At 38.7% G+C, this 14,279-nt stretch overlaps 1 protein-coding gene across 6 annotated transcripts in view; it reads right to left on the bottom strand.

Moving 5' to 3' along the window:
• Positions 1–14,279, bottom strand: part of FAM117A (family with sequence similarity 117 member A) — a 28,981-nt gene that overhangs the window by 14,269 nt on the left and 433 nt on the right. For 5 of the 6 annotated variants that reach the window (XM_058182040.1, XM_058182043.1, XM_058182042.1 and 2 more), the window contains exon 2: positions 1,868–2,034. In XM_058182040.1, coding sequence (XP_058038023.1) covers positions 1,868–2,034 — 167 coding nt within the window. Of the gene's footprint in view, positions 1–1,867; positions 2,035–2,771; positions 14,177–14,279 lie in introns of those variants that run through there. The other variant, XM_058182041.1, reaches the window with a different exon arrangement.

Raw genomic sequence — 14,279 nt, 5'->3', positions numbered from 1 at the left:
TTATTTATCATATAGCATATAAAGGGAGAATTTGCTGCAAATAAGTCATTTTGCAAATTTTTGTTTATTAGATGTATTCATTTATTAAATTTATGTCATCCATATCACTAACGATGACTCTGGGCAGATTACAAACTTCATGAAACAGAAGTATAAACTTTTAAACATGAAATTAACCAAAATTAGGTAAATTAAAAATCAGAAAACTATGGGGTGGAGATGGGATCTTCTTCCTTGTCCACTAACCACCTCCAACATGGAACGAACGACCATTGGGGCCCCAGGCCCACTGGCAGAGCCAGGTTTGAGGCTCTTATGGAAGACCAAGAGTTTGGGGGTAGGTTTCATCTCCAAGGGGGCAATGTTCCAGAGGGTGAAAGCCATGCAGAAAAACATATATATAGCATAATTATCAATTTACATGTCTATGATATCTTTTCGGTGGGCATGGAGTGATAATTCTCTTGCTTTCATATCCTGATTTACAATAGTTTTGCAAGTATATCATAATACATAGTAGAATACTGACATGGATTTTGAAAAACAAACTAAAACGATTACCGCTTACACATCTTAGCACTTGGGCACAGGACACATTGAACGATCAGATGCATAATCTTTGGTCTCTGAGAATCAGCATAAGAAAATAAGTTCAGCCACAGTATTCAATATACTTTAGTTGACCATGAATGGATAATCTTTTGGTGACAAGAGGCCAAGGGATCCCAGCAAGCAAAATAGTTTTGTACAATTAGTTTTTCTTCCTAGGGTTCTGAGGGAGGAGGAGTGGCTTGATGTGTTTTTTTCATTATTTTAAAAAAACAATTAAATATGTTTCAAGGCATCATTACTATTTCTGTTTCCTATCTCAAAATGCAAGACAGCATACTACTTCTTTTCAGTGATAGGCAACAAAAATAGCTCCGAGGTCTGCAAAAAAAAAAAAAAAAGGAACTTAGGGTTAAAGAAGTTTGTTACCCCTAACTCTGAAATTCAAATTGAGGATGCTTGCCAATTTGGCTTGCTTGCCTACTAATCTAATTATTATATAGTTTATTGTAAAATATTAAAGAGTAACCTAATTTAATATGGTACAAACCTTTATGGCTTGATTTTATTTAAGAAATAATGTACCAATAAAGCCGGTTCTAATTCATAATCTATTTTTAAAGGTCCCAAAAATTCTTGCTTTTGTTGCAAAAGGTATGGCTATTAAGGAAGACAGGGAATAAGTTATCAAAATTAGATAAAGAATGGTAAGTACTGAGTAACTATATCATTTTAGATTTCATACTTTTCACAAAGCATGTCTTTACAATTTTAGCCATGTAGATTACAATGTTTATTTCTTATGTCAGCTAAAAGTTAGGGTTCCTAGGACACCTAACCCATGCCAGAAACCACATTTCTGTAGTTGTGTAACACATACTGCAGAGCTGAACACTAGAAACTCAAGCAATGACCAGGGACAATCATCACTACGAGATGAAGGAAAACTTGGCACCGCATGTGTTTGGCTAGGTGGAACATAGCCTGACTGGAGATAGAATTGTACTGGATTTGGAAGCTATTGAAGGGGTGGTGTCTAAATTAGGGACAAGTAGAAAGGTTAAAGATACAAGGTCAAAAGGTTGATTTTTGAATTTGCAACCTCTCTTCCTTTGAGCCTTTTCAATTAAAATTAGGCATTCTGACTGAAAGTCTGCACTGAAACACGTAATGATTTTTCAATGATTTTTGATTTTTAAGGAGCCAAATTAGATAGCAAATTTAAAGACAGACAATATTTAGCTTTCTTGATTTCCAATTCTTCACTCTTTTCTGTTACATATTGATCTTTCTGTAAGCTGAAGGATAGACCCAGTACCTGAGTAGATTTGTCACTCATATGTGACATGGGAAGTCCTTCGGCATCTCGAGGCCACTGGCCCATAAGGTATGAACCAAGGATGGTATCTAATGATGATGTGTGCTGTGCTCTTGGAGGTCTGCTCCGGGAGGCCTTTTCCGGACCAGCAGCACATGGAACACTAGCTAGACAACAAGAAGAAGAAGAAAAAAAAGAATGAATGGATTTGCTACAAAATGCAAGCAAGCAGTACTTCTGTCAAAGTGCTTTCAAGCAGCTGCTTTCACATTCCTTCTCACATCTAGACTCAATTATTATTCTAGACCTTGAGGCTTCCTACACTGCCAGTCAGAAATAGCTTTCCATCCCACACTCCAGACCACTGTTGCAAATACCCTCTTCCCCAGCACAATGTGATGTGGGTGGGGGAAAAACATATACAACCATTAAAACCAAAGTGGGTGTCCCACACTTTAGAGGTATGGTTTAAAAAAACGGTTCTTCGGAAACAAATGACACAGTATTAGCTGACTATTTTTTAAAAAATTGATTTTATTAGTTTTTCTGTAGCCAAATATCTTTAATCCAACATTATAAGTTGCAAGCTTTAGTTTTATGAAAAAACAGAAACAACATTTTTTTTAAAAAGAAAAACCTAACAGTGGGGTGAGAAGACAGAGAAAATAACATCTTAGCAAAAACAGCCAGCAGCATTTTTTCCCCTTTTTCCAGACTTGGGTAAGTCAATATAAACGGCTATTTTCTCCTTTTAAAATATACATCAACAGCAAGCAGAGACAAAAAACTGAATATGAAGTTTATGTAAAAGGTTAAACAAGTAAAATAATTCAAATAAAGTTTCCTGTGCCCAGCAATCCAAATTCAAGGCTTGGAGTATGAAGGTATCAATAAATTAGCTTACCCGGTGGCCTTGGGCAACTCATGCCTTCTCTCTGTTGAATCTTCCCCAGAGGAGTGAAGATGAAATATGAGACAAGTTGTGGTAACACTCAGCCCTTGGGATAGAAATCTAATTGCATCTAAATATATTCATTTCCCAACTGCTTCTCTAGTCAACAAGAATGCAATTTCCTCCCTTATTTTTAGGCTGGGCCTGCTGATTATCTCACCTCCCTTATTACTGTTTTGCAAAACCTAGTAACTTTAGACGTTTTTCAAAAAAATTACTATTTCCTCAGTAATATCAGTGGAAGACCATTTTATACATTGTTCGTAGTACCAAAGGCTACAGCCACATTTATCAGCAGTCATGCACAGCAAAATATTCCATTTCCCTTTAGAGACATCAACATTTTTATGGAAGCTAAAGAATTTCTCAGCTATTTTTCCTGATACGAGATTTGCAGCTGTGCAAAGACTACAACTCCCTTTTCCTTGAATCAGTAATTATAATAGGAAGCCCCTGAAGGCAGGACAAGAAGGAATGGATGCAACTTATGAAGAAAAGATCCAACCTAAAAATGAGAAATTTTCTGACAGTGAGGACAATTAATCAGTGGAATGATTTGCCTTCAGAAATTGTGGATACTCCCGGAGATTTTTAAGAAGGAATTGGACAACAGTTTGTCTGAAATTATAGGGTTTCATGCTTGAATAGGGGGTTGGACTAGAAGACCTTCAGGATCCCTTCCAACTCTATTACATTACTCTACGCTACTCTACTCTAATCACAAAGAATGCAGGATTGGGGAAAGTTGAAGTAAGATGCAAGAACCTATAGGAAATCTGGCTATCCCAAATCATTATTTAGGAAAAAGACAAAAGGAAACTTACAGCTTTCTATATGTTGCAGAACTACCACTCACTAAGAAGTTCACCCTTCTTTAAATATTTCAAACACAAAATAACACATAGTTCTGAAAATAAAAATATTAGTAGCATTGCCCAGCTACACAATATTGTGATGTCTACATTTCTTTGTCCTGAGAAGAGAACGCTTTATTGCAATACACATTTTTTCTCACCCTATATCTAAAAGCCTTATTGGAAAGAGCCAAGGGTTTTTTTGTTTGGTTTTCTGTTCTGTTTCATTTTGAATCTCCCAAAATTTATGAGAAGATAACAAAAAGCTGACACCAGTATGAATTACGAGGACAAATTGTTTTCAAAAAGCTGTTTGCCTCCCGAGTTAACCTCTTTGCATTAATTTTATGAATTATATTAGCACTTAACAAGCCTTCATCCATCTATCAGTAAAGCTGACAGCATTCTGCTTTCACGTAACATGGGCCATTATGAACTATGTCCTACAGAGGGGAAATCTGCACACAGACACCCACTGATTCTGATAAGGGACCTGTAAAGCCAAGATTTCCTGGCTCCCAGCTACTGCATTTAAGTAGAAAAAAAATGCCAACAAAAGCCCCAGGCAGGGGTTTGTTTGCTTTTCATTTACACATAAATTAATATGCACTCTTAAGTAAAGCAGGGATCTCCTGGTCTGCTGCCAAGAAGATCTCTGGCAGCTCCTGTTCGGAGCTCAACTCACAACAGTTCAGCAGCTATTTAAGGCCTCTTCTGACTGGCTGTTGACCTCACATCAGGGTCTATTTGAGGCACATGCATTCAAGTTCAGTAGGATATGCCTGAATTTAAACCTTGCTTCTAGCATTCCTTCTTCAACTTAAAAATTCTGACCCAAAGGCAATCTTTCTTCATAGTGAAGAAATCCACAGTTCCCCTTCTCAGTAGCTTAGGACTGACAAATATGTCAATGATTGGAACTGCTTGTGGTAGATATCTGGGAAATAGGGGCTTCACACTGCTAGCAGAACTGGAAAGATAACAGATCTGCAGCTGATCTGAAGCGCTTTCCTGTCCCAATCAAAGCAGCACTACCTAAAAATATACCCGAGGCTGCAAAACAATGCCTACTTGAAGAAAAAGATGGCTTGTGAGAAAAGCAGTGGCAGGGTGGAGTGTCCTGTTTACAGGGCTGCTCTATTATCAATTTAGTCCATTAGGCTAGGACCAGACCAGCCCCACCTGGCTGTACTCTCTGGGATTAGTCCAAGCTCTGTATGCCAGTTAAGCATCTCCAATCAGGGCTGTGTCGAAAATGTAGGGAGTCAAGGCAGAAGAACATTTTGATAATAAAAACTATTATTATCTCAACCTACCAGTCTGGTAGCTGCCTTACATCTGTTTCTCCATATGGGACTTCTTCTTTCTCCATTCCCTTATTTTATTTTACATGCATGTAGAAATTATTAGCATAAGAGAGTGAAAATTTGTGCCCCATCTTCCCCAACTATTTCACTGCATCTACTCTTAGTAACACTGGCAATAATTCCTTTCCAGCTTCTCTGACTTCAGGATACACAAGAGGATCAGAACACAGCATTTACCCGAAACTCTGTAGGCTGATCACACATCTGAAACCCCACGAGACAGAAGCTGTTCCTAATATTCATTTCTACAAGTAGTTCTCCACTTATAACCATTCATTCATTAAGGGTTTCAAATTACAGTGGCACTGAACAAAGGGACTTATGACCGGTCCCTGAAGTTATGGCCATTGCAGCATCCCTGCAGTCACCAGATCAAAATTTGTGCACTTGACCGCCTGTCTGCACTTACAGGGATGTTTCGACTCTCCTCACCCACCTCTCTCTCCCCCCATGGCCTCTCCGCAGTCCCTGCTATCCTAACTTGATCATCATTTTTCCATTGCTAACCAAGCTTGTCCAGCCTAGCCCTCCATGAGGCAACTATATGGCTATATGAGGCTTTCTTCCCCGGGTCATGCAAGGTGGTTTTCTCATAAGATGATCTCATGTGGTCAGAGAGATGTAGAGGCCACGCTAGGCAGTGTAGTCTTTTTCTAGCCTTCCTCCACTTACAAAAATGCACGTATGCATCCTGGATTCTCTTCCCCTGGTCTCCCTTTGCCTACAACCCCACCCATCTACCCCCACATATCCTCTTCCTCTTAACATCCTCCAGCAGCACCCCAATTTGTGTGTCGGCTTAACTGGACTTCCCAGGGCTCCCCCTCCGCATCCCCTTGTAGCACTCCCACGCTCCTTATCTAGGATGCACTCTGCTTCCCATTTAACCACCTCCAGACATGTGGCACGTCTGGAGTTACAATACCAAATGGGACTGTCGGGATTGTGATCATGTGATGCTGTATTGTCCTTTACAATAGCGTCACTTAGTGAAAGTAATTCCAGCCCTAATTGTAGTCCTAAGTTGCAACTACCAATATATTTCACTCCTGCCCTATTTATCCTGCTAGCACAGCAAATATTTAAGTTTGTCTCTTTCATTCAGTTTTGTCTCCCTGATGAAAAGAAATTGTCTTTGTACAACTTGTGGGTTTATTTTTGGCTCAACATGTTGGCAGAACCCTGCTAGGTAAGCAATGTTCGATACATCATAGTTAAATCTTCCAGATTTAGTTTAGTTTTTGGCACTACGTGTAAACTCAGTTTTGGGGCCTATCCATTTATAATCAATTTGTCTGTTTTAAGACAAAAATACTTTCCTGTCTAACAAGGGAAACCAAAAACATGAAGGAACTGATGCTTTTGCAAATATTAACAAAGTTGATACAAGAAAAAAACTCGAAGTAATGGAACATTTGGGTTCAGATAACATCTTATATTACATGTAAAATTTATTAGCTAAATTGCACTCAAATGAAACCATCTTCATAAAGTCCATTAGTAACATCCACAAGAAGTAGTAAAACCTGCTGAATATTTTTTTCATCTATACCGTCTGCAACTTTTGGATAATCCGACAATGCTCCTTTTTTTGGTCTACCTTTAGATAACTGTGGCTTGCAATTCTGAAGTGTTATAATAGTGATCATCACAAAAAAGGTGCAAATATTATAACCACCCAAAAGTCATAAACATGCAGCAGTATAAATGGTTTCAGTAAAACTATATTAAGCAGATCAGAAGCACTAATACATAAGCAACCATAGTTATTAGCAATCTAAGGGAAACTGCTGCCAAGTATAGTATATGAAAGGGCAAATGGTTCTCCTACATAGTTTCATAATATATGAAACTATAAGCCACACACTAATACCCGCTTTTTAACCATTAAGCAGAATAAAACAACTACCATGAGAGTTCATGTTTGAGCTATAAAATAGGATTAAAAACATCAACTGAAGACTTACGACTTATACTGGAAACCACAACACTTCTATTTTTTTCTATAGTACAACTCTAAGTTTCTTTCAGCTTCCAGAATCTGTTGCAGCTCCAAGGTCAAGTTTACAGGCTTCTTTTGGAACCGCGATGCATTACAATGCAGGAATAGCCCAGAAAGATTGTTAACAGAGTCAGCACAATGTAGTGATTATGATGCTGGACTAGGGCCACTGAAATTGAGGTTCAAATCCATAGTCAGCTATGGAAATTCACCAGTTGACCTGGGCCTGCTGCTCTCTCTTAGTCCAAATGCACAGGGAGTTGCTCTGAAGGTGAAATTAAGGATATGTTAGGGGTAGGGGGGGGGGAAATTAAAAGAAAATTCTGTTTTGACAAAACTTTGAATGAAGCACTCTCTCAAAGATGCCTCTACCGTGGTCATCTCCTTTCTAAGACCAAAACAAAACATCCATACTGCTCTCCTCTGGTCTGCTTTGTAGCCTCTGTTTTTTCTGTATGACAGGAAAAGGCTCAAAAGAGAACCAAGCAGAATTCCATAGGGTATTGCAAGCACTAGCTAACATAAAGCTCCCCTTGGCACAACCAAGTGACTTCCCAAGCTGGGTAGCTGAAACCCCACAGCACACAGCAGTGGGGGAACCTCAGGCTTACTGCCTCCCACCTGATGGAAGTCATCAGTACAGAAAATTGCCACCCTTCACCTCTCCCATGCTGGTCAGCTGCCAAGCAGTTGAAAAGTCTGAAAGGGAGGAGATGAACTGTACAAAAGGGCCAAGAGTCTTTTGGGGAATCCTGAAGGAGAGCACTAAGAATACTACAGTACTAGATTAGTTGCTGACAAGATCTACAAGTGCACTAGGAAAAACACAAGCAGCAGCCAAAGATAGGAAGGGGCAGGGAACATAGTGGAAGCTCAGAGGGAGATCAGGTTTATTTCAGAACGACCAAGCAATAACAAGCCTTTGCATAAGTAGACGAAGATGCAGTAGCCGGTTAATTGTGAAGAGAACTATTATTCCTATTCCTAAATCTGGTTCTCTATTCCAGTGATATGTAAGTCCTATTACCTATACTTCTATTACATATACGAGCGCAAGAATAGTCCAGGTTATATTGCAGAACCATTATTATTTTTGCCTTAAAGCTACTCTCTGCTAATGACAAGAGAATAGTTAAATATTTGTTTGCAATATAAGCTTCTATTCCATTAGCTTCACTCTGTTTTACCTGCCCACACTGATGTAGAGTGGAATTTTGTCCTTCAGCATTGAAACATTTTCATGTTGCCAAGACTACACCCAGTCAGCACCATTTATCAGCCCCTCCACCTCCAAAGTGAGCCAACCTGCCTTATACTTTCCAAACCAAAGCAAAAGGTTTTACTCTCTCCAAGCAAGCAGCACCTAGGCAGCAAGGGAACTATTTGGCAGAGAGTTTCCAATGAAAAATCCCCAGCTACGGCCCGATGAGTCATCTTACTGCTTCACAGCAAGTTCCTGAAGAATAGACTAACTAAGCTGTAACCAGGGAGTGTGGTAGAAATCCTCCTCTGCCTCGGTTAAACTGCTGCCATTGACTTGCTGAGTTCTTTAATTCTAGAGTTCACTCTATTCCGTAACCTATTTTCTTAAATGAGGCAAGAATCATTAATTTTTGCTTTTTCATAAATTGTGAAAATAATAAGAGTCCACCCAGAGTTTCCATCTTTTGCTCCCAGGAATGCAGGTTGTCAGTGAAGAGCAAATAAAAAACAACAAAAACTATGAGGTCAAATAGGCAACAAATAGAGCAAGGAACACCCCCTGATTGAGGACGCCCCCCCCTCCATCCCAGGGTTTGAAAGCACCTCTCCAATATTATCTTTTTTCCTGCAGCCATAGTGAGATCTCTTCTGTAGTAAACAGATCATGTGTTAGAACCAGAAAAAGATTGTGGAGAATCCTAACCACTGATGTTTATCTATTATTTATTTGCATCCTGCATTTATTTTTTACAAATAAGCTGGTGAACATATCCAACATACCTCCCTCCTTCTATTTTTCCCACAACAACCCTGTGCAGTGGGTTGGGCTGAGAGTGTGTGACTGGCCCAAAGTCACAAAGTCTGTTAGCTTTTGTGGTTTTCACAGTTGGTAGAAAGTATTAGCTGGTATCTTGCACAGCCCCAGTTTTAGCCAATTTAAACAATGTATTTTTCAATCTGGCAGGAAAACAAGTTGCTCGCTGAAAAACAAGTTGCTCGCTGAAAATAAAATCTTCGTTAACTATAAAATGATGATGTACCAAAAATCCAAGCATGCAGCCTTATTGGTTCCTTAAGCAGCACTGTGTGCATTTTTTTGTTTCTCAGACTCCAAAAGCATCTGCAAGATGCAATTACCACCACCAAGTGCCTCTGCAATTATCTTCCATTTGATAAGATAAGAAAGCAGCCTTGCTCTCCATATAAAGGACTGAAAGAATAACACATTATAAAATATAGGCTACAACATGGTTACTTAACTATGAGCAATCAGTATTCTGTGAAACCAGTGAATAAAGTTATTTTATGGTTTTGTTATGCAAATTTAGAAAACTATGTTAATGTGATAAAACACAGTTATACTATCTAGGGTATTGTAAGTTCTTCAGATAAGAGATCAACATGCATGTTTGGCAGGTGAGATTTCAGGTGAAAAAAACCACAGCTTTAACAAAAATGGGGCAACATATGAAAGTAGCATCTCTAGATAGCAGAGCTGGCTCAGTTCTTTTCCTTAGTCATTGGAGTTAGCATCTGTATTGTGCTGCGCTAATCCCACATATGGAAAAAAACCTCTTCATTTAAAATAGCAATTTAATAGGTAGGTCTACCTTCCAAACTCAAACTAATTCTTTCAACTCTATCACCTACACACTTACTACTATTAAAGTCTATCTTGTACTGCAAAGAACCCAGACAAATAGGAGCACTAGTTCCTCCCATGCCATGTATCAAAGGGAACAAATCTTCACAATTGCCCTTACCACACATTTATAATTATCCTCTCCATCAAGCAAACTACAGTGAAGGCACAAATATTATCCTGGGCTTATTGCTGTAACTGTCCTAAAGAATATTCATCAACCTTCTGTGAAGAAATATCAGCAATGTAATAACTTATATCAACTCTTCACCTATAATGAAATGTCAGTTGAAAGGAAGGATGCTGCACCATCTAAGGTAAGTAGGGTAGCAACATTATGATTAAATGGCAACTAAATCTTAACAGAGAAAGGCTGCTATAATCTGGCCAAAATATAGCACTCTGCTGTTTTGATTTCTACACAGGAAAAGAGAGTGAGTGTTGGCAGCAAAAGATGTACTTATCATCTGGTGATAGGCACCTGGCAGGTTCACAGGATTCAGCTTTCCAATTGTCTGGAGCCAGCAGCACTTCCCTCTCCCAGCCAAAGGACAAGACTACATGTATTTGTGAGGCTGAAAACTGCACAATGAGAGTGGGAAAACTTCTCATGTCATCATTGAGACCATTTTATATTTGGTATTTGTAATTCAGCCTTGTGTGCTATTTATGGAAGAAAACAGATCTCAAAAATAAATAAATAAAATAAACTCAGGTGGTGTTGGCTGGTGAGAAAGCAATGTGCAAAGAATTTATTTCCCAGTACAATTAAAATTGTAGAAACAATACAGGGTAAAAATAAACTTATATTTTAAATATATATAATAGCTTGTGTCTACCATTGTTTTTTTTAATTGGGTTTTTTTAAAATTTAAACTAAGGAACTACCAGAGAATTATTTGCAGGAGATTAACAAAAAAGGAGTGTTTAGAGCAGAGGAGAAGAAGATGTGGCAGCACCATCATCACCATTCAGAAATAAAGAGTTAAATATTCCCTGAAGTCAAATTTGACTGTTGGTGATGACATAGGTATGTTTATGCAGGGTTTCTTTTCTTTTCTTTTTTTTGCAATAATACATAACTAGTTTCATAGTGCTTTCTTCTGGGATGTTATTTTAATTTCCCAGAATACCCCACAACTGATTTCCTGGTGGTCTCCCATCCAAATATTAATTAGATCCTACCCTACATATTTTTCAAGCTCTGCTAAGGTCAGCTAACTGCTGTCATCCGCACGTCAAGCCGCTTGTACTGGAAGAGATACAAACATTACACATGGATCTGTTTGTCAAAAAGAGAAGGAGGAAACATGTTATTTCTAGGATGCCTTTCACTGGGCTGTAGTTCAACACAATAAAAATAGCAGATAAAGACTAAACAGCAGTTAAAATTACACCAAAGCAATACAACTAATATACATCACAATATTATAGTCACAATAACAATAGCCAATTAAAAATCCTGTAAGGTTTCAAATCAACATACACTCTCACTTCAGTTTTTCCCTCATGGGACAGTATTTTGTGATTGCAATATAGCCACAGTATGTGTGTATGTGGGGAAGGGGTGACAATATAACACCTACCTTTCTTAGGACTCAGGTCCCTATCATTTTTTTTCTTTTCCAGATGGCTAGATCTGTTTCTATTTATTCTGTGCTGTTACCAAAGCCTGAGTATTTCTGAAAACGAAAGCTAAATTTCTCACAAAAAAACCCCCCCTTTTTAAACCTTTTTACATCATTCTGTGTATAGAGAGGAGGATGGAGCAGGAAGACACCTTGAACTGGGGGAGCAGCAGAGAGTCATCCTAGTCAATTGCCAAAACTGAACAGAAACTAGAATTCAGAAGGCTAGATGCCAGAACTTGACCAGAAAATAGAAGACCATGTTCACTGCATGTTCAAACTTGACCCAGGAAGGCAGGTTGCTTTGCACTGTCCTAGCTCACTTCACACCTATTAAGCTACATGAGAAAGCAAAATGCATGGATGTTTCTTCTGCAGTCACAAGCTTTTTTAGATTTTTAGTATACCAGCCGGAGTAAAGGTGAGATAAAAATGGCAGAGCAACTTATAAGCAGAAATTATGGGGACTGTTCACAACACTCACATTCCAATTTCTCTGTTCCCCCCAAAATGGAGCCTACCACAGGCTGTTTGCAAATCCACTCCTGCACAAGGTTCTCCTACTCTGCCCATGTACTGAAAGTTATCAGTGTCAGTCACTAGAAATCATATAGACCTTAGCATCTCATATGATTAACTATTAATTATTTTTGTAGTTTGGTAGCTACCCCCCCACTTCAGTGCATTTCTGGAAGATTCTTATGCACAAACCTACTTAAGTTTTATTTGGCTCCAGGATTTCTAAGTTACTTTACATTAAAATACTTGGCTAGCCTCACCATTTAAGTGAAGCAATCTCAAGGGCAAATTTAAACTCAGTCTTCAAGGAGTTTGTTAAAGATAAGCTAGGCATCTCCTCCTTTGACAAAGGACTGCAATCAAGAAAGGGAAAAAAGTGAGTGTAGAAGTAATGTCCAGAGCAGAAGAAAGAATTTAGAGGATGAGAACTGGAAGGCTGAGATTCCACAGCCAAACAAATCTTTCACTTTTTTTCTTAACTTCCGCTGGCCATCCACTTATACTACTGTGCAGCTACTTTCAGGCTTTTTTATTGTTGCAAATGTACTTGTTAAAAACTCCTTCCTTAATGCAAGTATTAAATCCCCTGAGGAGACAATTAACATGGTCTTTACAAGATCCTTGGTAATAGAGCAAAAATAGAAGTATCTCCTCAAATTAAGCTCAATTCCACTTACCATACCTAGATGCTATGTTGTTTACCCAGCAGCAATGAATGGTTCACCATTATCTTTTCCACATTTTTTTAAATTTCCCAGTCTAATCCATAAACTGGAGATTATCTGATGATCAACTATATACATACATACATAGATGCTTAGCTCTTTTTCCTCGTTAAGCTCAAATAAATGCAGCCATACTTAATCAACACTCTCAGTAAAACTGATACCTGGAAGAAAACTACAACAAATGATGTAATGTGTTGTTACAGTGAAATGAGATCAGAACAACTAAGATAGGGTAAAAAAATGCCATATGAATATGATTTATACCTCACCTGGTAAAATTCTCTGCTATCTTTAGCTATACCAGATATTTCAATGAAAATTATACTGTCATGCCATCATTAAGTTCTCCCCCTAACTTTCAATTAATTGGACTTTTCCAGTCATTATTGCTGTTTTTCCATTAAAAGAAATGTAGTCCCCATCGCTTCCATACCATTTTCCAAAGATTTGTTTCTCAATTTCGTGCCAGAGTATTGCTCCGTAGTCACAGCCCCTCCCCAGAGTTCTTTTACTGATCTCAGCATGGCTTTTCGACATCTACCTTTTGGCGAGCCACGTAACCCCATTTGCTTTCAGAAACTTGTAGAAATGTAGAAATTCCCAGTTTTCACAAACAAGTAAAGCACCATATATCTGTAGCATCTCAATCTAATATGCAGGTGCTTTTTCTGTATTATACACTTAGCCGATACTGTATTTTCTTTCCATATATAGTTTTTTAAGCCATTACCTCTAATCACTAGTACAGTATACCTAAAGTCTGCAACGGAAGCTCTCTAAAGCTCCTGGTACGCAAAATTTTCTGTTCACTTTCCATTCCATCTTTATTTTAATTGTTCTATTCGAGTAGCAGTCACCTTTCTCCAAAATACATTATATAATGTCCCACTTCACCATGGACATAGTGTGTTTACATACAGATGATTCCGAATGCATGCGTTTATTCCGCCACCCCCATTTTCAGTACGCTTTCCCGTAGGACCAAAAAAAACCCATCTTATGTGAACGAATACGGTCAATTCAGGCACCTTCTACAATTTCTCCCCTTTGATAAAGTTTCTCATGCGTCCCATGTGTCATTTCTATTACAGCCCGTTCGCATAATGGAAAAAGATGTATTCAGAGCTCTTTCCAAATTTCCGATCACTTTACAGTTATGTCACCTGTAAACTGGGCTTACTCCTTATTCAATTCCAGACTATTTCCATCAAAGGGCTTAACACCCTCCCACAAAATTCAGTCCAACAAGACCTGCCTCACCAATGTCTCCTCTGTCAGTGACATTCGGAACTTCATGACACTCCCCTTCTGGCTTCCCCTCGTAACACAGCCTCTCCTGCCCTCCACCATTCCTATCAATATGCCAATCTCCTAGCGATCCCCTTCCATGCTGTACAGTTTATTTCCTATTTCCGTATAACCACTCACTTCGGCCTCGTTATGCACATATACGCATGCCTGCACAGTGCTTTCCCTACACCCCCCCAACCCCCCACTGCCCTTCCCCCCACTCCTCT

Source organism: Ahaetulla prasina, chromosome 4 (genome assembly GCF_028640845.1).
Source record: "Ahaetulla prasina isolate Xishuangbanna chromosome 4, ASM2864084v1, whole genome shotgun sequence".
In the NCBI taxonomy this organism is placed as follows: Eukaryota; Metazoa; Chordata; class Lepidosauria; order Squamata; family Colubridae; genus Ahaetulla; species Ahaetulla prasina.
The sequence above is the reverse complement of the archived record's forward strand: the minus strand, read 5'-3'. Positions and strand labels throughout refer to the sequence as shown.